We start from the raw sequence: 27,739 nt of genomic DNA, 5'->3' as shown, positions 1-27,739 counted from the left end.
AGGCATTGCAAAACTGACAGTTACAAGCATGACTCCCAAAGGCAGAGGCATGATGGGGCTTGTAGTTCACCAACAGCTGGAGGGCCACAGTTGCCCACCCCTGCTTTAGAGAGATGGCTTCTTCCACACTCAGAGCAAGGGTCCTTCTTTACAGCATGCTGGCAGGGACAGACTTTTTCCACAGGCTGTGGCTGCTTTGTAAAAAAAAAAAACTGCAAAGACTTTGAGCATCTTTTGCTTTGATTCACATGGAAGGTGTTTAGTTGATTTAAACTGAAAGTTTAATTGAGCTTTAATGTTAAAATTAAATAAAAAAGCCTTTAAAATCCTTATTTGCCCAACGTCTAGGGCATCCATTCGAAAATTAAAACTTTATTAACAGAAAAACAAACTGGTTCTGAAGGCTTTTACATAAAACCTTGACAGTGCAGACATCCATTCAAGACCTAAAAATTTATAAAAATAACTAAACGCCAGTGTTGGAGGTCTTTCCTAGAAGCTCTGTCATTGTGATGATCAAGGTTTAGAATCTCATCTTCGGTCACGGTGGATAACTGAAGTGCAGAAGAGGCAACATTTGCTTATTGGGTTAGACGGTGTGTGTCAGATGTTCCACCAAGTTCACCTCGAGTGGATGGAACCCTTGACCAGCCTCTCAATGTCAATAACACCATGAAACAAAAAGAAGTCTCTTTAGGCAGTCATCGTTATAAGGCCATGTGTTTCTCCGGGGCCTGCTTGTGTGCCAAGTACAGAAAGAGGATGCTGGACAAGGCGCTGACCAAGAAGATGACGTCAAACCAACGGTGGTAGAAGTTAAACTGAAGTTCTCCCAAGACCTCGGTGATGATGGTGCGATATTCCAAAGGCATACTCATCCGGATGAGGAGTACTGAGGACACAAAGTACATGCCCTGCAACAACAAGGGAGATGGTTCAATTGTGTTGCGTGTCAACATACATTGCTGGTGTTTATGGTGCCTTTGATCATGTAGGCCAGGGGTCTCCAAGCTATGGCCTGCGGGCCACTTCCAGCACTCTACAAAATTGTATTAAGCCCCCATCTAGGTTCAGTGGTGTATTCTCAATTGAAGATTTAAGTCAGCAGAGGCTGTCAATGGTCTCTATGTTTGATTAACCCCCCCCCCACACACACACACACACACCCATCCCCCCACCCTGCAGTTTCCAACACAGATTCCTGCAGCATCTTAGTAATTAATGATGTGTTTGCCCAAACATTCACAGGAGGATGGACCTTACTCTTTCCAGACCTGTACCACCTTTCAGCTCCACATTCACAGGAGGATGGACCTTACTCTGTCCAGACCTGTACCACCTTCCAGCTCCCACCCTGCTGCTACAGCAAGCTGTAGGCCTCACAGTGGTAAGGGGGACTCAGACGGACACCCTGATGTAAGGGGGCTTTGATGTAAGAGGGACTTTTATAAAATGTTCATTTTTTTCTTTCGGCCAGTAAATATTTGTAGAATTTACAATCTGGCACTCACACTAAAAAGTTTGGAGACCCCTGATGTAGGCTCCCAAATTTTCAAAGAGAACACCTAACGTTTATTAACTTTTTTCTATAATTGCAAACTGAAGGGTAGTTCTCTGGATCATTAAATTCAAATGGATTTAAAATGATTCTCTATGCAATGCAGGCAGATCATGGCTGATGGGAGGGTGTTGTACATAGCTTCCTCAAAACATCACCTCACCCTGCCTTAGTACTCCTCTCAAGAGCCCTCAGTCCTGATGCAAGCAGTGGGCTGGATTTTGGGAGGAGTTACAGTATGTAAATATCAAAATATCTTGATAGGTGGATGTCAGTATGGAGTAGTACGTGTTCCTAGGCAGGCTGTATGTGCATGCAGACCACCCTAGATAACGGCCACATGTGATTAAACTGAAATCCAATCAATGAAAGGGGCTAGCCAGGGAGACTCAAGCCAGGGAGGAAAGAAGTAGATGATGCTGGATGTTCTCCAGCCAGAAAATGAGGCAGCCTCTATCTGACTTGCTGCAGCTTCTGATGAATACTGTGAGAACTCCACAATGTGCAGTAAAATCAGCCGGCTACACATGGATTGAAATTTGTTTGGCTCAGCAGGGACTGGCCAAACTTCGATCCATGTACAGTATGGGCAAGGTAGTTTCACACAACTTGATCTACCTATCAGCTTCTGTACAACCGCCCTGTTGGACTTTTGCTGCTCAATCAGCACTGTCAGCTATAGCCTGCAATGCTGATCAGTGTACTCTGACAGCAGGGAAGGTTTCCACTCCACTGTCAGAATACAATAGTTCAGTTGTGAAGGAATCCCCCATCCGCCTCAAAATATATGAATGTGGAAATTGGGTCAGTTTTTTCATGCAACCTGCAGGTTAAACAAAAAAATGACTAATGTATGAGCTACTTAAAGTGGAGCTCCACCCAAAAGAGGATATTCTTCTTTAAAATGGTAGTAAAGCCACTTCGTTAGTTTTTACCTACAAGCAAGCTTATAATAAAGGTTACCTGTGTGTAAAATGAATATTTGCTAAACCTGTACCGTTTAGGATATAGTAAATTTTTTAGAGCCGGCACATGCAGTTCAGTTTTGGGCACCAATTCACATAAAGAACATTGGGGAACTGGAGAAAGTGCAGAGAAGGGGAACCAAACTGATAAGAGGCATGGAGGAGATCAGCTATGAGGAAAGATTAGAGGAACTGAATGTATTCTCTCTTGAGAAGAGGAGATTAAGGGGGGATATGATCTCCATGTATAATACATAAGGGGGGATATGATCACCATGTATAATACATAAGGGGGGATATGATCTCCATGTATAATACATAAGGGGGGATATGATCTCCATGTATAATACATAAGGGGGGATATGATCTCCATGTATGATACATAAGGGGGGATATGATCTTCATGTATAATACATAAGGGGGGATATGATCTTCATGTATAATACATAAGGGGGATATGATCTCCATGTAAAATACATAAGGGGGATATGATCGCCATGTATAATACATAAGGGGGGATATGATCACCATGTATAATACATAAGGGGGGATATGATCACCATGTATAATACATAAGGGGGATATGATCTCCATGTATAATACATAAAAGGGATATGATCTCCATGTATAATACATAAGGGGGATATGATCTTCATTTATAATACATAAGGGGGGATATGATCTCCATGTATAATACATAAGGGGGATATGATCTCCATGTATAATACATAAGGGGGGATATGATCTCCATGCATAATACATAAGGGGGGATATGATATCCATGTATAATACATAAGGGGGGATATGATCTCCATGTATAATACATAACGGGGGATATGATCTCCATGTATAATACATAAGGGGGGATATGATCACCATGTATAATACATAGGGGGGGATATGATCGCCATGTATAATACATAAGGGGGGGATAGGATCAACATGTATAATACATAAGGGGGGATATGATCTTCATGTATAATACATAAGGGGGGATATGATCACCATGTATAATACATAAGGGGGGATATGATCTCCATGTATAATACATAAGGGGGGATATGATCTCCATGTATAATACATAAGGGGGGATATGATCACCATGTATAATACATAAGGGGGGATATGATCTCCATGTATAATACATAAGGGGGGATATGATCTCCATGTATAATACATAAGAGGGGGGATATGATCTCCATGTATAATACATAAGGGGGGATATGATCTCCATGTATAATACATAAGGGGGGATATGATCACCATGTATAATACATAAGGGGGGATAGGATCTCCATGTATAATACATAAGGGGGGATAGGATCTCCATGTATAATACATAAGGGGGGGATATGATCTCCATGTATAATACATAAGGGGGGATATGATCACCATGTATAATACATAAGGGGGGATATGATCTCCATGTATAATACATAAGGGGGGGGATAGGATCAACATGTATAATACATAAGGGGGGATATGATCACCATGTATAATACATAAGGGGGATATGATCACCATGTATAATACATAAGGGGGATATGATCTCCATGTATAATACATAAAAGGGATATGATCTTCATTTATAATACATAAGGGGGATATGATCTCCATGTATAATACATAAGGGGGGATATGATCGCCATGTATAATACATAAGTGGGGATATGATCTCCATGCATAATACATAAGGGGGGATATGATATCCATGTATAATACATAAGGGGGGATATGATCTCCATGTATAATACATAAGGGGGGATATGATCACCATGTATAATACATAGGGGGGGATATGATCGCCATGTATAATACATAAGGGGGGGGATAAGATCAACATGTATAATACATAAGGGGGGATATGATCTCCATGTATAATACATAAGGGGGGATATGATCTCCATGTATAATACATAAGGGGGATATGATCACCATGTATAATACATAAGAGGGGGGATATGATCTCCATGTATAATACATAAGGGGGATATGATCACCATGTATAATACATAAGGGGGGATAGGATCTCCATGTATAATACATAAGGGGGGATAGGATCTCCATGTATAATACATAAGGGGGGGGATAGGATCAACATGTATAATACATAAGGGGGGATATGATCACCATGTATAATACATAAGGGGGGATATGATCTCCATGTATAATACATAAGGGGGGGGATAGGATCAACATGTATAATACATAAGGGGGGATATGATCACCATGTATAATACATAAGGGGGATATGATCACCATGTATAATACATAAGGGGGGATATGATCTCTATGTATAATACATAGGGGGGGGGATAGGATCAACATGTATAATACATAAGGGGGGATATGATCACCATGTATAATACATAAGGGGGATATGATCTCCATGTATAATACATAAGGGGGATATGATCTCCATGTATAATACATAAGGGGGATATGATCTCCATGTAGAATACATAAGGGGGATATGATCTCCATGTATAATACATAAGGGGGATATGATCTCCATGTATAATACATAAGGGGGATATGATCTCCATGTATAATACATAAGGGGGGATATGATCTCCATGCATAATACATAAGGGGGGATATGATCTCCATGTATAATACATAAGGGGGGTATGATCTCCATGTATAATACATAAGGGGGGATATGATCTCCATGTATGATACATAAGGGGGGATATGATGAACATGTATAATACATAAGGGGGGATATGATCACCATGTATAATACATAAGGGGATATGATCTCCATGTATAATACATAAGGGGGTATATGATCTCCATGTATAATACATAAGGGGGGATATGATCTCCATGTATAATACATAAGGGGGGATATGATCTCCATGTATAATACATAAGGAGGGATATGATGAACATGTATAATACATAAGGGGGGATATGATCTCCATGTATAATACATAAGGAGGGATATGATGAACATGTATAATACATAAGGGGGGATATGATCTCCATGCATAATACATAAGGGGGGATATGATCTCCATGTATAATACGTAAGGGGGATATGATCTCCATGTATAATACATAAGGGGGGATATGATCTCCATGTATGATACATAAGGGGGGATATGATGAACATGTATAATACATAAGGGGGGATTTGATCAAAATGTATAATACATAAGGGGGGATATGATCTCCATGTATGATACATAAGGGGGGATATGATCTCCATGTATAATACATAAGGGGGGATATGATCTCCATGTATAATACATAAGGGGGGATATGATCTCCATGTATAATACATAAGGGGATATGATCTCCATGTATAATACATAAGGGGGGATATGATCTCCATGTATAATACATAAGGGGGGATATGATCTCCATGTATAATACATAAGGGAAATATGATCTCCATGTATAATACATAAGGGGGGATATGATCTCCATGTATAATACATAAGGGGAGATATGATAACCATGTATAATACATAAGGGGGGATATGATCTCCATGTATAATACATAAGGGGGGATATGATCTCCATGTATAATACATAAGGGGGGATATGATCTCCATGTATAATACATAAGGGGGGATATGATCACCATGTATAATACATAAGGAGGGATATGATCTCCATGTATGATACATAAGGAGGGATATGATGAGCATGTATAATACATAAGGGGGGATATGATGAACATGTATAATACATAAGGGGGGGATATGATCTCCATGCATAATACATAAGGGGGGATATGATCTTCATGTATAATACATAAGGGGGATATGATCTCCATGTATAATACATAAGGGGGATATGATCTCCATGTATAATACATAAGGGGGGATATGATCTCCATGTATGATACATAAGGGGGGATATGATCTCCATGTATGATACATAAGGGGGGATATGATCTCCATGTATAATACATAAGGGGGGGATATGATCTCCATGTATAATACATAAGGGGGGATATGATCTCCATGTATAATACATAAGGGGGGATATGATCTCCATGTATAATACATAAGGGGGATATGATCACCATGTATAATACATAAGGGGGGATAGGATCTCCATGTATAATACATAAGGGGGGATAGGATCTCCATGTATAATACATAAGGGGGGGATATGATCTCCATGTATAATACATAAGGGGGGATATGATCACCATGTATAATACATAAGGGGGGATATGATCTCCATGTATAATACATAAGGGGGGGGGGATAGGATCAACATGTATAATACATAAGGGGGGATATGATCACCATGTATAATACATAAGGGGGATATGATCACCATGTATAATACATAAGGGGGGATATGATCTCTATGTATAATACATAGGGGGGGGATAGGATCAACATGTATAATACATAAGGGGGGATATGATCACCATGTATAATACATAAGGGGGATATGATCTCCATGTATAATACATAAGGGGGATATGATCTCCATGTATAATACATAAGGGGGATATGATCTCCATGTAGAATACATAAGGGGGATATGATCTCCATGTATAATACATAAGGGGGATATGATCTCCATGTATAATACATAAGGGGGATATGATCTCCATGTATAATACATAAGGGGGGGATATGATCTCCATGCATAATACATAAGGGGGGATATGATCTCCATGTATAATACATAAGGGGGGTATGATCTCCATGTATAATACATAAGGGGGGATATGATCTCCATGTATGATACATAAGGGGGGATATGATGAACATGTATAATACATAAGGGGGGATATGATCACCATGTATAATACATAAGGGGATATGATCTCCATGTATAATACATAAGGAGGGATATGATGAACATGTATAATACATAAGGGGGGATATGATCTCCATGTATAATACATAAGGAGGGATATGATGAACATGTATAATACATAAGGGGGGATATGATCTCCATGCATAATACATAAGGGGGGATATGATCTCCATGTATAATACGTAAGGGGGATATGATCTCCATGTATAATACATAAGGGGGGATATGATCTCCATGTATGATACATAAGGGGGATATGATCTCCATGTATGATACATAAGGGGGGATATGATGAACATGTATAATACATAAGGGGGGATTTGATCAAAATGTATAATACATAAGGGGGGATATGATCTCCATGTATGATACATAAGGGGGGATATGATCTCCATGTATAATACATAAGGGGGGATATGATCTCCATGTATAATACATAAGGGGGGATATGATCTCCATGTATAATACATAAGGGGATATGATCTCCATGTATAATACATAAGGGGGATATGATCTCCATGTATAATACATAAGGGAAATATGATCTCCATGTATAATACATAAGGGGGGATATGATCTCCATGTATAATACATAAGGGGGGATATGATAACCATGTATAATACATAAGGGGGGATATGATCTCCATGTATAATACATAAGGGGGGATATGATCTCCATGTATAATACATAAGGGGGGATATGATCTCCATGTATAATACATAAGGGGGGATATGATCTCCATGTATAATACATAAGGAGGGATATGATGAACATGTATAATACATAAGGGGGGATATGATGAACATGTATAATACATAAGGGGGGGATATGATCTCCATGCATAATACATAAGGGGGGATATGATCTCCATGTATAATACATAAGGGGGATATGATCTCCATGTATAATACATAAGGGGGGATATGATCTCCATGTATAATACATAAGGGGGGATATGATCTCCATGTATGATACATAAGGGGGGATATGATGAACATGTATAATACATAAGGGGGGATATGATCTCCATGTATAATACATAAGGGGGGATATGATCTCCATGTATGATACATAAGGGGGGATATGATCTCCATGTATGATACATAAGGGGGGATATGATCTCCATGTATGATACATAAGGGGGGATATGATCTCCATGTATAATACATAAGGGGGGATATGATCTCCATGTATAATACATAAGGGGGATATGATCTCCATGTATAATACATAAGGGGGGATATGATCTCCATGTATAATACATAAGGGGGGATATGATCTCCATGTATGATACATAAGGGGGGATATGATGAACATGTATAATACATAAGGGGGGATATGATCAAAATGTATAATACATAAGGGGGGATATGATCTCCATGTATGATACATAAGGGGGGATATGATCTCCATGTATGATACATAAGGGGGGATATGATCTCCATGTATAATACATAAGGGGGGGATATGATCTCCATGTATAATACATAAGGGGGGATGTGATCTCCATGTATAATACATAAGGGGGGATATGATAACCATGTATAATACATAAGGAGGGGGATATGATCTCCATGTATAATACATAAGGGGGGATATGATCTCCATGTATAATACATAAGGGGGGATATGATCTCCATGTATAATACATAAGGGGGGATATGATCTCCATGTATAATACATAAGGGGGGATATGATCTCCATGTATAATACATAAGGGGGGATATGATCTCCATGTATAATACATAAGGGGGGATATGATCTCCATGTATAATACATAAGGGGGGATATGATCACCATGTATAATACATAAGGGGGGATATGATCTCCATGTATAATACATAAGGGGGGATATGATCTCCATGTATAATACATAAGGGGGGATATGATCTCCATGTATAATACATAAGGGGGGATATGATCTCCATGTATAATACATAAGGGGGGATATGATCTCCATGTATAATACATAAGGGGGGATATGATCTCCATGTATAAATACATCAGTGGTTCATATAGTGAACTCGGTGTAGAGTTATTCACCCTGAGGTCATCACAGAGGACAAGGGGGCACTCTTTACGTCTGGAGGAAAAGAAATTTCATCTCCAACTGCAGAAAGGTTTCTTCACAGTGAGAGCTGTGAGAATGTGGAATAGACTCCCTCAAGAGTTGGTTCTGGTCATCTCAGTGGATTGCTTCAAAAAAGTCCTGGATTGTTTCTTAGATACACAGAATATAACTGGATATAACATTTATAGGTAAAGTTGATCCAGGGGATATCCGATTGCCTCTCGGGGGATCAGGAAGGAATTTTTTCCCCTGCAGGAGCAAATTGGATCGTGCTTTGCTGGGTTTTTTTGCCTTCGTTTGGATCAACTGTGGGTGTAGGATTATAACTTTTTCTTTTTTTTATGGTTGAACTGGATGGACTTTTGTCTTTTTTCAGCCAGACTAACTATGTAACTATGCGCTCTAAGGGAACCATTCCTTCAGAGCACTGTGCCGTGTCCCAAGACCTCCATGCGCATGCACGGGAGTGACGTCATTGCGGCTCAACCAGTCAGATGGCCGCAGTTCGCAAACCCGGAAGGAAGACCGGGTGAAGATGGTAGCCTCTACAAAGGCAACAATGCACTGCTGGAGGGCTTCGTTTAAGGTAAGTCTTACTTAATGTGCTGGTATGCGATGCATACTAGCACATTAAGCCTTTACTTTTGCACTTCCTGATGACGATCCATTCATCAAAACCGGTCGAGGTTTGAAGACGCAACTTCTGCTGGCGTAATTTCCGCCCTTTGGAACGCACACTGGAGCGCTGCGGCCATCTTGGTTCCTATTCACAGGCAGCAAGGCTGAAAACACTGAGTGCCAGGTAATGGGCACTTTGCTTGTGAGTTTTATTCTTATAATTTCTCCCCATCATTAAAATTTTTTATGGTTTTACACTATGGGATGTTTGCTTTCTGTTTCTGCTGAAACTTGGTTTACTGCCTGAGAAGATTATTATTATACAGGATTTATATAGAGCCAACAGTTTGCTCAGCACTTTACAATATAACGGGAGACAATACAGCAACAATACAGTTGAATACAAGAGGGATAGGAGGGCCTGATCCTGGGAGCTTACAATCTAGGAGGGAGGGGCTAGTGGTACAAAAGGTAATAACTGTGGGGGATGGACTGGTAGGAGGAGTAGAACATTCCATTATTAGCTGAGGGCAGGATAGGCTTCCCTGAAGAGATAGGTTTTCAGAGATCGCCTAAAAGTGAGCAGAGTAGGTGATAGTCTGATAAATTGGGGTAGAGAGTTCCAGAGGATGGGGGAAGTTCTGGAGAAGCCCTGGAGATGAGCATGGGAGGAAGAGACAAGGGAGCTAGAGAGCAGGAGAAAAGTTTAAAAAGGCTCTTTTGAAACTACACTGTCATTTATATCCAAGCTGGTCATCATCCTATTGGTTACTATCAGCTAGATCATATGATTCCCGAGAATGGATATTGGTGCCATTCTTACCATCACGTATTGGGCTAGTCCCAAATCAGGCACTTATGACCAACCTAGAGATAGGTGGTCCATGGCTAACGGTGAGTGCACATCCATGTGGGGCACCGATTGAGCAGAGAGGAGCACCTGTCATTTTTTGCACGAAGTTCACCATTTAGTATCCAACACATGGGCACTTTATTTTTCCGAATTGGGACTGAATGTTACAATCATTCACTTTGTATATGTGAAGCAATATTACTCATGTATTGTCAAATATAATGCACTTAACTTATGCGTGGTCCACATGGTATTTTGTTAAGCCTTTACCTTGCAGGGGATTTTTTTTTTTTGGATGCAGTTTACTACTGCCTTAAGGGTCCCCTACTCTCTGTTAAGGATTGGTACCTTTGGGGAGCAGGGATGGGGATGACGACGGGTACCCAACTTTGACAGGTACCAGCTCCCACTTCCGCTCTGACCGCCTAGATCAGGGGTAGGCAACCTGCGTCTCTCTAGCTGTTGTGCAACTACATTTCCCACAAGGCATTGCAACATTACAAAACTGACAGTTACAGCTATGACTTGAAGAGGCATGATGGAACTTGTGGTCCTGCAACAGCTGAAGAGCCGCAGGTTGCCTACCCCTGGCCTAGGCGATCAGAAGCGATTGTTCTCCACCCCCCCCACCCCCCCAGCAGTCTTCTGGGACACTAGACAGGTCCCAGAAGACTGCAGGACCACTCACAAGGCGCAGTGCTGTTTGCGCATGCACAGTGGGCACCCGAATGTGAAGCCACAAGCTGTCACAGCCGGGTGCCTACTGTGCATGCGTGAACACCCTTAAGATGCCGGGGGGGAAGAGGATTGCCGGTGTACTTGGCTGCAGAATGAGGACTGTGGGACAGGTGAGTGGCTGTTTTTTAAGTCAGCAGCTTTTGTAGGCTGGAGGTCACATTTAAAGTACACATATGTAAACCCTATTAATGAATGTCATTTAATTGCTCCCTGTTTATCTGCTAAAAATACCATTGAAAGTGTTTTGTTTTATCTCCTTGATAATTGCAAAGAAATATCTATTGATCTTGCTAGAAATCCTGTGAACTGATACCTTCCATTGCGCTCTGCCTGTGTCAAACTCATCAGCCTGCCCAGTTCAAGTGGTTATAACGCCTACACATTATTTACCATAACGCATTCCTTGCATTATTGTAAACAATGTTTAGGCATTGGTGCCCCCTTCCCCCTCCCCATACTTACCTGACTCCTCATTCAGTGCAGTGCTGTGCACGTCTGCAGCTTTTCTCTCCCATCTTTTCGGGGTCTCACAGGCTCTGCTCAGGCATCGGGAGCCAATGGCTGCCAATCAAAGCCTGTGACAAGGTAGTCGGGAGCGGGGCCATAGACAAGACAGCAGGCTCAAAAGTGAGCCTGCATGAGTGCCCCCATAGGAAGCAGCTTCCTATGGGGGCACTTGACAGAGAGGAGGAGCCAGGAGCGCCAGCGAGGGTCTCGACACAAGGAGGTTCAGGGCTGCCTTGTGCAATTCCATTGCACAGAGCAGTTAAGTATAAACCTTTTTTTTTTAATTTACATATACAATCACTTTAACTTCAATGAACAGAACACCTCTTCTCCAATGGTATGCCAATGAGGAGAGGGAGAGGTGTTTTGTAGTCCTAACACACTACCTGTGCAAGGATGACAACGCTAGATAGAGTACAGTGCAGGGGTGGACTGACCATTTGGAAACTCGGGCACTGCCCGAGGGCCCAGGGTCAGTAGGGGGCCCCATGAGATGCCCCTGGTACCTTTTTCATAGGCTTTTTTGAGTTTGGGCAAGGACACAGGGGCCCCATGATCCCCTATTGCCCGGGGGTCCCATGAGTTGTCAGTCCGCCCCTGGTACAGTGACTAAGCATTGTCACCCTAGGACAGGAAGTGTGTTACTGGCAGGATCACTAAGGAACAATAAAGGTTAAAAAAAAAAAAACAGGAGGTGGTAGGATGGTAGGATTACTGATAAACAGTAATTTAATGACAATATAAAAGCTATGCAATTTAAATTTAGTTTTTTTATTATTACATAGGGGACACCAAGTCCCCTATGTGATGATTTTTAGGTGACAGGTTCTCTTTATTGAGACATGCAGGGTTGAAAAGACCACTAATGTCTCCAATGGGCTCCACTCAATTGCAATGCAGACCGCATTGAAATACATTGCTTTTCGGCTGTGCTAGCTGAGAAAGTGACAGCGGTGACCCAAAAGTGATATCACAAATGTCGCCTTCCGGGTCACAGAAGGAAGGGGAGGACAGCGGATGTTAGTCCACTCTCCTCTCTGCCCTCCATCCGCCGACCCCACCATGGCACTCCCCAGGCCCGCAGATGCGCAAGCAGGGCCTGGATATATAGCTGTGGAAGCGATCGGGTGGCAGCACAGCAACCTGACTGGCAGGAGCCTGCCTGTCAGTTTTACACACAATCCCGGTGGCTGCCGCCATGTATAAAACTCCTGCCTCTCAGGTCCAAACGAAGTACGGACCTGACAGCAAAAGGGTTAAAGTGAATAATCCTTTGGGAGTATTTCACCAAAAATGAAATTTTTGTTGCAGGGGATGCCTAAAATCTGACTTGTAGCTTAGTGCAGTCTTCTGAGAAAATCAGTGAGCCAATCACACAAGGAGGAAATTACATTTCTTGGGGGCGTTCTGTGTACAGAATGCCTCCAGGTTGTCATATTGCATTGACTTTTACAGAAAGTTACAGCTCCGCAGATTGAAAAGGAAAGGTCATTTTTAACAGTGTTCAATTAAAATATGACTTGTGTAGCAATTGTATATGCTAGATTATTTTTTTTCATTTGCTATTTTTTCTCCTGCAAAAGTGGAGTTATCTTAAAACGGAGCTCCACCCAAAAGGGGAAGTTCTGCTTTAACACCTTTGCGCCGGTGCCTCCTGGCCCTTTAAGTTTCAGAAGCCCGAAGGCGGGGCAGGGTTTAGGGTCATATGACTGCTGTGACGCGCCGTCACATGATTGGAAAGGTCCCGATCGAAAGAGGAGATCGGGACCTTTTCGTTAGTACCGGACATGTGTGCTGGGAGCGCGCAGGGCGCATGCTCTCGGCACATATGTCCTTTTTTAATAGAACGCAAATGTGCGGCCTCTCGGCGTCTAGGCCCAGACGCCGGGAGGCCGCACATTTACGTTCAGCCAGCGTGAAGAGGTTAAGGACTAGTCCCCGATCCCCGTTAAGAATTTGCACCTTTGAGGAGCGGGTACCCGAAATTGACAGGTACCTGCTCCCACTTCCACTGTGATCGGAAGTGGCAATTGTCCTCCTACCCTTCCTCCCCCCGTAGTCTTCTGGGCCACGTGACAGGTCTCAGAAGACTACGGGACCATTCACAAAGCGCATCACTACTCGAGCATGCGCAGTGGGTACCCGGCTGGGAAGCCACAAACTGTCACAGCCGGGTGCCCACACTGAAGATGCCAGCCTCCTGGAATACAGAGCGGCCAGTGAAACGGGCTGCTTTGGAGGCACACCGCAGGACCGAGGGACAGGTAAGTGTACATTTTTTAAAAGTCAGCAGCTACAGTTTTTGTAGCTGCTGACTTTTATTTTTTTTATTTTCACTAGAATTTCGCTTTAAGGGCACAACATGGCTTTGCTTTTGTAGTCTGTAGAACACCACAACAAGAAGATAACTGCAGGATACATTGCATCTGCTGAAAAGAGGCATTCTAGGTCTCAGAGTACATAGTGCTGATCCAGTGGGACAGGAGATTCACAATCTAAGTCAATTATTAACAGGGACTGTGCTGATTATCAAGGCAAAGTACAGCACATATCTACGCAGCAGAGAGCTGGAATATTATCACATGACGCAAAAGCATGGAACATCCTAAGAACATCATAATGAAGTAGCCAAACTGAAATATGTCTGTTCTGTTCTCCAAGGCAGACATGTAACATTATCCACCCCACCACTAGAGGGCAGCTTCTGGGAACTTACAGTCATGCTCAAAAGTTTGCCTCCACTTGGAGAATTGGTAATATACAGTTTGTACCATTTTAAAGAAAACAATGAGCAGCCAAAACACATTTCTTTTATTTCTTATGGGATTCATATTCAGCTGCAGGTCATAACAGAATGGCCCAATCATAAAACAGAACATGGCAACAAGTAAAAAAATGAAAAACCCCGTTCATAAGTCTGCATCCCCTTAGTTTCCTAATCCTGTGTATTGCCCCCTTTAGCATCAATGACAGAGTGCAGACTTCTGTAATAGTTGTCTATGAGGACCCCGAATACTTGCAGGTGATATAGCTGCCCATTTGTCTTAGCAAAATGCCTCTGGGTCATGCAAAGTCTTTGGCTGTCTTACATGAACCGCATGTTTGAGATTTCCCCCAGAGTGGCTCAATGACATCAAGGTCAGGAGACTGATGGCCACTCCAGAACCTTCACCATTTTCTGCTGTAACCACTGGAGGGTCACCTCGGCCTTGTGTTAAGGGTCATTGTTGTGCTGGAAAGTCCAAGAGTGTCCCATGCACAGCTTTCCTGCAGAAGAATGCAAATTGCCTGCCAGTATTTTCTGATAACATACTGCATTCATCTTACATCGATTTTCACAAGTTTCCCAGTGTCTTTGGAACTCATACACCCCCAAAACATGAGTGAGCCACCACCATGCTTCACAGTGGGGATGGTATTCTTGTCGCTATAGACCTTGTTGACCCATCTCCAAACATGGTTGTGACCATAACGCTCTGTTTTGGTCTCACCGCTCCAGATTACAGTGGCGTGTCAAGGTGTTGTCAGGCATATTGTATCCAGGCTCTTTTGTGGTATTGCTGCAGAAAAAGCTTTTTTTCTGGCAATTCAACCACGCAGGTAATTTTTGTTCAACTATCATCGTATTGTGGTCCTTGGATGCAACCATACCGTTTTTTTCCAGAGCAGCCTTTATTTCTTCTGCGTTTACCTGTGGGTTTTTCTTTGTATCCTGAACAATTCTTCTGGCAGTTGTAGCTGCAATCTTTCTTGGTCTACCTGACCTGGGCTTGGTATCCAGAGATCCCTGAATTTTCCACTTCTTAATACTGTACTGTATTGAACAGTACTGATTGGCATATTCAAGGCTTTGGATATCTTTTTATATCCTTTTCCATCTTTATAATGTTCTGATACCTTGTTACGCAGGTCTTTTGTTCTTTTCTGCTCCCCATGGCTCAGTATCTAGCCTAGTCAGTGCATCCACATGAGAGCTAACAAACTCATTGACTATTTATACACAGGCACTGATTGCACTTTAAAAAGCCACAGATGTGGGAAATTAACCTCTAATTGCCATTTTAACCCGTGTGTGTCACCTTGTGTGTCTGTACCAAGGCCAAACATTCCAGGGGATGAAGACTTTTGATCCGGGCCATTTGGGTGAATTTTGTTATCATTATGATCTAAAAAGGAGCCAAACAACTATGTGATAATAAATGGCTTCATACCATCACTATCCTAAAATAAAAGACAGTTTTTGGCATGATCAGTCATAGTTCAATATCAATGCCAACATTTCCCGATATTCGCCTGGGTATGCAAACTTTTGAGCACAACTGTATGACTGCCCCCTACAGTCTATCCTATGTGCATCATTTACTTAAAGTAGAATTCCAGTTTTAATTTCAATTTAAATAGTTCATTTGGATCAAGGTGGCCCAAAACTAATTCCATTACATTTCTTTACGTTACTAAAGGCTTCCTCTGATTAGCCGAGGTGAAGAGATGGATGGATGACATCACTATTTCCACCTCGGCCAATCAGTGGAAGCCTTGCAATCGTTGATAACAATAGAAGACTTCTCTTGAATGGTGGAGAAGCATTTAGGCCAATTCTAATTCTGGCTGCAGACTGGAGGTCACCCATACTGTTCCCGGAACACAGCGTTGCTTACTGCAGATAATACCACAGTATATTACACAGCAGATGCGTAGTCAGGTGTCTCTTTTAATGTAATGCAAAACGTTTGTTGTGGCCCAAGTGAACTGTTTAAACTCCAATGACAGCTGAAATTCTACTTTAAGGTATCGTGATGCATGAATATGTACTGTATATATGCACATTTCACACAAGCAGAAGTTTGAAACAGCCCGCTTGGGCCCGGTCACACCTGCGCAATGTACAATGGGCATCTTACTCAGGCCAAGATCTAGGGGTGCTGGGGTGGGCTGCACATCGCCGGGAGTCTGAGAGCGCATCCACTGATCCATAAGCCAGCCTGATGGGGACATTTGACGGAACGCAGCACTCTGATGGGGGCACTTAATTTAAGGGGGCCTCTGATGGGGGCAATTCATTTAAGGGGGGCCACTGATGGGGGCATTATGTAAGGGGGGCTTTTGATGGGGGTAACTGATGTAAGGGGGCACTCTGATGGGGACATTTGATGGAACGGGGCACTCTGATGGGGGCAATTACTTTAAGGGAGCCTATGATGGGGCAATTATCTGATGGGGCAATTATGTAAAGGGGGCATTCTGATGGGGACATTGGATGGAATGGAGCACTCTGATGGGGGCAATTAATTTAAGGGGGCCTCTGATGGGAGCAATTATGTAAGTGGGGCTTCTGGTGGGCACAGTTAATATAAGGGGGCGCTCTGATGGGGACAACTGATGTAAGGGGGGCCCTCTGATGGGGGCAATTGATGTAAGAGCGGCACTCTGCTGGGGACAGTTGGTGTAAGGGGGCACTCTAATGTGGACAGTTGATGTAAGGGGGCACACTGATGGGGACAGTTGATGCAAGGGGGCACACTGATGGGGACAGTTGATGCAAGGGGGCACTCTGATGAGGACAGTTGATGCAAGGGGCACACTGATGAGGACAGTTGATGTAAGGGGGCACTCTGATGAGGACAGTTGATGCAAGGGGCACACTGATGAGGACAGTTGATGTAAGGGGGCACACTGATGAGGACAGTTGATGCAAGGGGGCACTCTGATGAGTACAGTTGAGGCAAAGGGGCACTCTGATGAGTACAGTTGAGGCAAAGGGGCACACTGATGAGGACAGTTGATGTAAGGGGGCACACTGATGAGGACAGTTTATGTAAGGGAAGTGTATAATCCAAACGCACAGGTTCTTGCATTAAAAAAATGGCTGTGTGTATAAGTAAGTGCTTTCAGCTGACACTTTATTACAATCCATGGAGTACTATGATACACATGTGACCACAATGTTTATATCCTCGGGAATGCTGTTTATGCACATCTGATTACTGTTTTATGGTTTATTTATTTTCGCAGTTTATAATGTTTCTGATTACATGGATTTGAATGCATTTTTGGAGGGAACATGACATCATGGGGCGCAGCCAGGCTCATTTTACTTTACTCTGATTGGTGGATGGTTTTCTTAAATAATTCCCCAGTTTCTATCACAATTTGTCACATGCCTGATGAAGGGGTCCTGCGAAACGTTGCCTTGCTGTAACTATGTGATCATTTATCAAAACTTTTGGACTGATCTTGGTGATCCTCGGTGTGCTGGTGACATTTTCCCTAGTTTATGTAAGGGGACACTCTGATGGGGACACCTTATGTAAGTGGACACTCTTATTGGGGTAATTGATGTAAGGGGCACTCTGATGGGGATCCCCTGATGTAAAGGGGGGACCTCTGATGGGGACACCTGATGTAAAGGGAGAATCTGATCAGAACTCCTGATGTGAGGGGAGACCTCTGATAAGGACACCTGATATAAGGGGGACAAGTTCTGTTTTATCAACCTAATCTACTAACAAAATAATATATAATTGCATTCCCTGTTCACTCCAGCACTACCTGTCATTCATCACTTCCTGCTTGTGACTTGTCTTACAGAAGTGTGCTGAGTGAACAGGGAATACTGCTTCCATGCATCTGTCACACTGTGCGACACTGTCAGTGATTCACACACAGTATTGACATTCATGCCCCCTGACCCCCCCTTACTGCACCTCTCAATCAGATAGGCTAGATCTAGCCCCGATTTTTCTGCCCATTTATGTGTGAACTGCAGCGCAAGGTGTTGCCACCCTTTTGAATAGCAACCCCAACACACTAACACAGAGCACTACAGTGCACACGCATTGTGACGCACCACTGAACATGGATGTGAGCGATCTGTGCACTCAGGGCTGCTGTTAGAAACCACGGGGCCCCATGCAGCCAATCTGACAGGGCCCCCCTCCCCCCCAAAAAACACAGCATACTATGCTTCAGTTATGAATGAACACAGTAAGTGATCAGTACCAATCACCCATTGTGTTCATTCGGGAAAGGAAGGGGCTGGTAAATGTGACATATTTACTGGACCCTCTCCCCACTCTCCATCCTGAAGGATCCTTATGTGTGCTTGCAGCCGCTAGTGGTAAGCAGAGGAGGGAAGCTGGCAGCACGTCAGGGGTGGAGGCACACAGGGAGGCCTGGGCAGCAGAGGGACACATATGGGGCAGAGAGAGGGTTTTGGGAGTGTGTGTGTGGGGGGGATGGTGGCTATTACTGAAACCAGAGCCCCTGTATGGTAAAAGCCAGCGGGAGGGAAAGGAGGAAAAGCCAACTTCCAGCTGCAGCAGAGAGAGCCATCCTCAGGATTCAGGAGTGCTGATTAGGACAGGTGTTCTTTATTAACTTATACCTATATAAGGCAGGCCATAGATGGGTCGAAAATCGGCCGATTTTCGCACCATTAATGGGTTACTTGGTCGGCCGTTTTTCTGCATTTTGGCACATTTTTTTTTATCGGTAAAGTTGGAAAAAAATCAGTCGATGTTCGCGGCAAATCGGCCGATCTTTTTACCGACAAAAAAGGAGGAGGAAGAGGAGGAGGAGGAATTCCAGTCCGCTATTATATTTGACATGAAAAAGTATTGCGGTTGCAACAATGTATCTATTTGTATCCAAATAAAAACATCTGTATCCGAAATGGATCCAAATAGATACAATATTGCAACCGCAAGACTTTTTAATGTCAAATATAATAGTGGAGCTCTCTGCAAGGGACAGAAGTAATTAAATGCCGGCCGTAGACGGGACGAAAATCGGCTGATTTTTTTTACCATTGGTGGCAACGTTGGCCTATTGAACGGCCGATTTTTCATTTTTTTTTTTTTTAAAAGGACATTTTTTGACCCTTCTATGTCCTACATTAGACAGCACTTTTGTTGTTTTCTTTGTTATGATTAAGCATGAGATCGTGTGAAACGCGTTAACAAGTCCTGTATTCATGTCCTGGTGTTCTGTGTGTCCTATGGATCAATAAATACACACTATATTCATCTATCCTCCGGTGTGCGGCAGACCCTTCTTCCTATTGCATCGTGTGTGATGGCGGCCAGAGCCTCCAACTGTTGTGGATCGATCTGGATTGTTTACCTGAGCGGCATACCTCTGTTCTTTGGATGCAGAGAGAGCCATACAGGGGATCGGTTCCAGTAATAACTCCACTGCCGCACCCATCACCCTCTCTGCCCACATCCGATTCACCCATCTGCCTGGGCGCCCCCTGCTGGCATGGGCCCCGTACAGGAGGATTGGTGGTCCCCCCTTATCCACTGCACTGTGTGCACTGAAGTGTGCTGTGTTCAGTAAAATGTGACATACCTCATCTTTGGTGAATAGTGACCCTTCAAAAATGAATGGGCTTCCTAATGTAACACATTTACCGCACTTGCTGTAAGAGCTCGTTCACACTTGACTTTATTTCTAACTCTTGCCAAATGCCCCTATAGTGTTTGGCAGGCGTTAGACAGGCGTTTGTGAAGCGTTTCTAACGCTCCTCAAGCGCCCCATACGCGGTTTTGAGGCAGTTGATAGGCATTTGCCAAGCGTTAAAACCGCACCACAAACACCTATAATGAAGTTAAATGGTCTTAACGCTCCCCAAACGCCTCGCAACCTGCCTGCGGAGTGGCACCATAGACTTGAATGGGAGTCTTCAACTCCTCCTGACTGGACAGGAGGCGTCCGTTTTGCCGCAACGCAATACATTGCTAATGCTTCAGTGTGAACAGCACTGCAGAATTTTCATAGGTGTTTGGGAAGCGTTTTTAAGGCCTGTCTGACGCCTGCTGACAAAGCTAGTGTGAACTGAGCCTAAAGCAGCACTCAGGTGTGAATGGGTTCTTAGATTTTCTCAAAACATTCAGTGCCACCACATGGCCAACAGACGGCACACACTCGGACTACTCACCATAATCTGAGCCAGAAGCAGGACGATTACATTGGACGACTTACTGCTGGAGATAGCGTAGAAGAACTGTGAAGAGAACAAACGCCTGTGAGTCTTACAGTGTGTAGAAAAAAAATGGGGTCACCTGGGTCTCTGTACAGGGGGGACGAGGACAAATAGAAAGCTCTAACATAAGAGATCAGCTTTTCCTATCACTTACCTGTTACATATGTGTTCTGCCTTCTTCATTCTCGGGATTATTCCAAAGGACCTTTTCAAGTGAATCAGTGAGGATATAAATATAAAATCTGCCACTGCTGACCTGCTTGTACAGACTCTGGGAATGTCATGCCGATCCTCACTTCACTATGTGGGTCACTGATCCCGAATAACCATGCAAGACATACATTCATATTTGGTAGACTTCACTGGCTGCATGATTTCCCCAAGTCAGTATCTCAGTAAGCAGTGTATGACATTCCACAGCCTGCATCTTTACCCACCTCCCGTCCGGCCATTGTATATAAACGGCCTCCCCGCACCCTTCTTGTGCGCGCTCCCTGGGAGCGCACAGCACCGCGATCCGGTGCCCGCTGTGTCCTCCGGACACAGTGGAATACCGATCGTCGGACGGGACCTCTGTGCAAGGTCCTGATCATGTGATTACCGATTGGCCAATGAGTGGTCACATGAAGAATAGTAAGCAAGATGTCACTTCTGACATCATTGCTTACTACGTGTGAAATCTGTGAATGATCACAGAGGTCACATGGTACAGGGCCATTCACAACAGCCTTGTACCATGTGGCAAGCTGTGACTAATCACAGCTCACTCAGTAGTTCTCAATGAGAAGGAGAAATGATTGCTTTTACAGCCTTTATGGGTGCCTTTAAAAGCAATCAGTGTAAAAAAAAAAAAAAAAAAAAATCATCACCCCCACCATGGTGACACTGTACTGCTAGGGTGACAGGATGTAAAAAAAAAAAAAATAATATAAAAAAATGTAAAAAAAAAGTTCTAAAATTATAATTTTTGGTTATAAACTAATTTGGAATTTTTTTTTTTTTACTAAAAATATAACGGAATACATTTTGGCCAAGATTTATGATGAAATACTATTTATTTGCAAAATCTTATAAGAAAACACTTTTTTTCAAAAATTTTTGGACATTTTAATTTGCATAGCAAAAATAAAATAAAAATCCCAGCGGTGAATAAATACCACAAAAATAAAGCTTTATCTGTCTCAAAAAAATGCTAAAATATTCATATGGGTACAGTGTTGCATGACCGCGCAATTGTCATTCAAAGTGTGATAGCGCTGAAAGCTGAAAATTGGCCTGGACAGGAAGGGGGTGAAAGTGTCCGGACTGGTTAAAGTGGAACAGAAGTTTCGCTCTAAGAAACAGAGAGCAGGAAGGCTGTTGTTGCATTAGATATACTGTATGCAATGTCTCTTCTGCAATGCAATGCCCCTACCTGCCTGCTCTCTGTCTTCTCCAGCGCTGCAAATGGAGTTGCACATGCTGCTTACAGTGCCAGGCTGGTCTCTGAATGCTGGGATGATGGCTTCCTGCACATGCGTAGGAGTGATGTCATTCCACACTGGCCAATGAAGAGGCCAAAGCACTGTAAGCTGAGCTATGCATGTGCAACTCAGTTTGCAGCGCTGGAGAAGACAGCGAACAGGCAGGTAGGGGCATTGCATTGCAGAAGAGACATTGCATATCTCTTCTGCAACAACAGCTTTCCTGCTCGCTGTTTCATAGAGAAGAAGATGCCGGCGCTGCTGAGGCACTGCTGGAAAGGTAAGTTTAAAGTGATTGTAAAGGCTTAATAATTTTTTTTCTAAATAACAAACACAGTTACATAGTTAGTCTGGCTGAAAAAAGACAAAAGTCCATCCAGTTCAACCATTAAAAAAAAAAAATGTGCTGCCGCTCGGCGTCTACGCCCCCGTGAAGAGGTTAATATTTCCAGCTGGGCTTACACAATATGATCGGGCATGTTGGAAATTTTTTGAAAGATTTATTTATTTATTTCAGGTACTTATATAGCGCCGTCAATTTTACGCAGCGCTTTACATATATATTATACATTCACATCAGTCCCTAACCCTCAAGGGGGGTACAATCTAAGGTCCCTAACTTACATTCATACATACACATACGAAGGACAATTTAGACAGGAGCCAATTAACCTACCAGTATGTCTTTGGTGTGTAGGAGGAAACCGGAGTACCCGGAGGAAACCCACGCAGGCACAGGGAGAACATGCAAACTCCAGGCAGCTTGAGCCGTGGTTGGGATTCAAACCAACAACCCTAGTACTGCCAGGTGGAAGTGCTAACCACTAAGCCACTGTGCCGCCCAAGATGAACGAATTTCAACTCAATAATGGGAGAATCATGCGACAAATATAATCCAGCTGGGTTTACACAATATGATCTCTAATGTCTAATGCTGGCCATTCATGGGTCGAATTCCAAATTAATTTTCCTTCGAAAATCAAATTTTCTTTCAAATTCCACACCATTAGTAAGCCGCAGCATCAGTTGATTTTTGTGCGGCCATCGAATTTGAGTGATCAGGCATGTTGGAAATTTTTTGAAAGACGAACAAATTTCTACTAACGATGGCAGAATCATGCGACAAATATAATCGAAAACGAAATGAGCATGACCTGTGACCTGGAAAGAAAAGAAGACTCCCGGCCATGAAAATTCTTTTCTGTAGCAAATAGAAAAGTAAAATTGAAGGCTTGGTTGATCAAATTTCAAAATCAATAGTTGCGCCATCGGATTACAAAACGCATGAAATTTCCGATTTTCTAAAGAAAATTCATTCAAAATTCCACCCAAGAATGGCCTGAATAATACACAATCAGTCCGAGTATCTGCCTGCGCAGCTGTGACAAACGTCAGCTCCAGCTGACGGTCTATCGCAAGCCATAAATGATAACGCTGTCTTTCAGATCGGTGGCCTTCGCAGGTCTTTTCCAATGCTGACAGCGATAAAGATAATGAGGTTTACAGTTCCCCATAAAGTATGTTGTGTACCTGACACTTACCTACAGTAAACATATGCAACATCAACTCCTCAGGAAGCAGCGACATCACTGAGACAAGTTGAAGGAGTAGAAAGGATGAAGGCACCACAGGACTAGGAGTCCAGAAGGCTTGTATTGTGGAAGACAACAGAAAAAATTCCAACGCGTTTTGGGGGCTCAAATCTCCCTTCACCAGGGCTTAAAATGCCAGCAGTGAATATCCACTTGAAGATCAAGCCTTTTCTCACTTTGTTTATATGTAACAATTAGTATTTTCTGCTAGAAAATTTCTAACAAGATTTCAAAGATGATATATTTATTTTAAAGCAGAATAAATTGGTGGCTTTTGCAATTTTTTTCATGTCACATGGTATTTGCGCAGCATTTTTTCAAATGCAATTTTTGGGGAAAAAATAAACTTTTTTAAATTGAAATGCAAAAAAACACAATGCTTAACCCAATATTTTTGTAAAATATAAAAGATGATGTTACGCCAAGTAAATAGAGAACACGATTTGGGCAGCACAGTGGCTAAATGGTTGCACTTCCGCCAGGCAGTACTAGGGTTGCTGGTTCGGATCCCAACCATGTGACCAGCTGCCCGGAGTTTGCATGTTCTCCCTGTGCCTGCGTGGGTTTCCTCCAGGTACTCCAGTTTCCTCCAAAGACATGCTGGTAGGTGAATTGGCTCCTGTCTAAATTGTCCCTAGTATGTGTATGTATGAATGTAAGTTAGGGACCTTAGATTGTACGCCCCTTGAGGGTTAGGGACTGATGTGAATGTACAATATATATGTAAAGTGCTGCGTAAATTGGCCCTAGTATGTGTATGTATGAATGTGAGTTAGGGACCTTAGATTGTACGCCCCTTGAGGGTTAGGAACTGATGTGAATGTAATATATATATATGTGTGTGTGTAAAGTGCTTCGTAAATTGATGGCGCTATATAAGCACCTGAAATAAATAAATAAAACTGCGCACGCCTGTGCAACAGCAACAAACGACATTCATTTTACTATCCATAGACGACATTTTTAAAGCCTTTATAGGTTACCACTTTAGATTTACAGAGGAGGTCTGGTGCTAGAATCACTGCCCATGATCTGATATTCGCGGCGCTACCGCACATGTGTGGGACAATCGCTGTTTGAGTGCGTGCGAGACTGAAGCGTGCGTTCTCCTTTGCGCATGGAAAAAGGGACACTTTCATATTTTTTTTTTTACACTGTTGCTTTAAATTTTTTTGTATCACTTTTATTGCTGTCACAAGGAATGTACACATCCCCTTTGGCAGCAATAGGCCTGTGACAGGTGCTCTTTATGGAGGAATCTGGGGTCTATGAGACCCCCAAATCCCTCCTCTGCCCTTAAAAGCATGTAATTAAATGCTTTCCTTTTTTAAAATGGTGCTTTTTGCAGCCGAGTAAACCAAAAGTGATGTCATGTAATCGCTTCCTCCGGGTTACTATGTCATAGACCTGAACAAAGCCTTTGTTGGGCTCTATGATCAGTCGGTGAGATGGGAGATCCCGTTAAAGCCGGGAAAGGCAGCGGAAGGGGGATGGAGTCCCCTGTTGCAGCTTGTAATAGTAATGGCTAGTGGCTAGTTAGCTGCTAGGACTGCTATTACAAGAGAAACTGCAAGCATCATCCCGGTACTTGACGTCCAGTGATGTACCAGGTAAGTGATTGGTCGGCAAGTAGATTTAGGTAAAACTGGACAAAAATTTCTTTGTGAGTAAAAATATGTTTATCTTTGCGGTGTCGGGTCACCAGTGAGCTGCCCGCTGAAATACATATGATATTACTAACAAAGACATTTGTGTCCCGTGTAATCCTGAAAGTATACAGTATAACCCTCACCTTGTAAATCAATCCATTCAGTTTAACTGCTTCCCATCCACCCTATAGCAGAAGTATTGCTACAGGACAGCATGGGTGTGCAAAATCACGTATATATACAGCTCCAGGTAGGAGGCGGGAGCCCTACCTGCGCAGCCATTCCTGCCCTCGGCTGTCAATCACCAGGTCCCGGCCGCTGATAACTCGCTGGCACCCGGGGATTGCCAAGCATCTCCGACACGGGGGAGAAATGTTTGTAAACATTACAGTTCTCTCCCCAGTCTGCTCTTGCAAGCTGCTTTGCATGGCTCTGCATAGCATGTATATAAACGTGATTTTGCAGCTCCGGGTAGGGGGTGTGTGCAGATCGAGCACGCGCCATACCCGCACCGCCATTCGTGGCCTCGGCTGTCAATCACTGGATCCCGGCCGGTGACCCCCCGCCAGAACCTGGCGATCTTCGAGGATTCCCAATGGGGGAGAGACCTGTATATAAACAATACAGATCTCTCCCCTATCAGCTCCTGCACACTGCTTTGTATGGCTCTGCATAGCACAGCCATACAAAGCAGTGTGCTTACTGTGAAACATACATACAACACACATTCTAAAACAGCACACAGTTAACCCATTGATCGCCCCAGATGTTAACCCCTTCCTGCCCAGTGCCATTAGTACAGTGTCAGAGCTTATTATTAGCACTGATCACTGTATTGGTGTCACTGGGGATGCCAGTGGCAGTTAGTCAGTTCCCCCCCAGTGTCAGAATGCCCGCCGCAGTCCCGCTATAAGTTGCAGATCATTACTAGTAAAAATAAAAATCCCAGTATCTATACCGCCATTTGTAAACGCTATAACTTTCATGTAAACTAATTAATTTACATGTATTGGGATTTTTTTTAGCAAAGACACGGAGCAGAATATATTTTGGCCTAAATTTATGACACAATTTGATTTTTTTGATTTTTTTTACTGGACATGTTTAATAGCAAAAATACTGTTTTTTTTCTCAAAATTGTCGATCTTCTTTTTCTATAGCGCAATAAAATACACAGGCGATCAAATACCACCGAAAGAAAGCTCAATTTGTGGGAAAAAAAGGACATAAATTTAATTTGGGTGCAGTGTTGCATGACCGCGCAATTGTCAGTTAAAAGTAATGCAGGGCCGTAATACAAAAAAATGGCCTGGTCAGGAAGGGGGGGAAATCCTCTGGAGGGCAAATAGAAATGAAAGACAAAACATTTGTATTTGGATATAAAAAAAACATTATAAATACCTTGTTTTCCCTTTATTATAAGAAATCACATGACCTCTGCTCACAGCTGGTTATGGGGTTTAGAGAGCTGGGGGAGGAGAAACAGCAGCATATTGTTCTTCCCAGTGAAATACTGTGAGAGGAGTGGGTGTGTCAGCACAGATCTAATCGCTGGAGGAAAGCAGACACAGCTAGAGAACTGAACACGCTGTGCTCTCATGCCTAGTGTGGTCAGTTTTAATGGGCAAAGCAGAGAGACTGGCAGGAACACCAGGGATTTCACATAAAGGAAGCGATGCAAAGAGAACAGGATACTTTTTCATACAAGTATATGGTACAGCAGGCACATATCAGGAATATGAAATGATAGGGTAACATATTCTTTATTCACTGCTGGCATTTTAAGCCCTGATGAAGGTGGAGCTTTGAGCCCCCAAAACGCGTTGAATTTTTTGTAGTCTTCCACAATAAAACCTACTGGACTCATGCTAGCTCCATTTCCACTTTCATTCTTCTCAGGCTGTTTTTGGGGGGCTGGTTAGCTGCACTATGAAATGTGAGCCACCA

The 27,739-nt window shown here is 43.0% G+C and overlaps 1 protein-coding gene across 2 annotated transcripts in view; it reads right to left on the bottom strand.

The window, feature by feature from the left end:
- Positions 1-326: 326 nt before the first annotated feature.
- GPHRB (golgi pH regulator B) overlaps positions 327-27,739 on the bottom strand; it is an 85,215-nt gene continuing 57,802 nt past the window's right edge. For both annotated transcript variants that reach the window (XM_089691918.1, XM_089691919.1), the window contains exons 14-15: positions 21,044-21,109; positions 327-914 (exon numbers count right to left, since the gene is read on the bottom strand). In XM_089691918.1, coding sequence (XP_089548044.1) covers positions 708-914; positions 21,044-21,109 — 273 coding nt within the window. In that variant the 3' untranslated portion in view covers positions 327-707. The remainder of the gene's footprint in view (positions 915-21,043; positions 21,110-27,739) is intronic.

The sequence above is a fragment of the Staurois parvus genome, unplaced genomic scaffold (assembly GCF_062004578.1).
Source record: "Staurois parvus isolate SC_StPar_1 unplaced genomic scaffold, SC_StPar_1.0 ptg000574l, whole genome shotgun sequence".
NCBI classification, from domain to species: domain Eukaryota; kingdom Metazoa; phylum Chordata; class Amphibia; order Anura; family Ranidae; genus Staurois; species Staurois parvus.
This window is presented reverse-complemented; position numbering and strand designations above follow the sequence as displayed.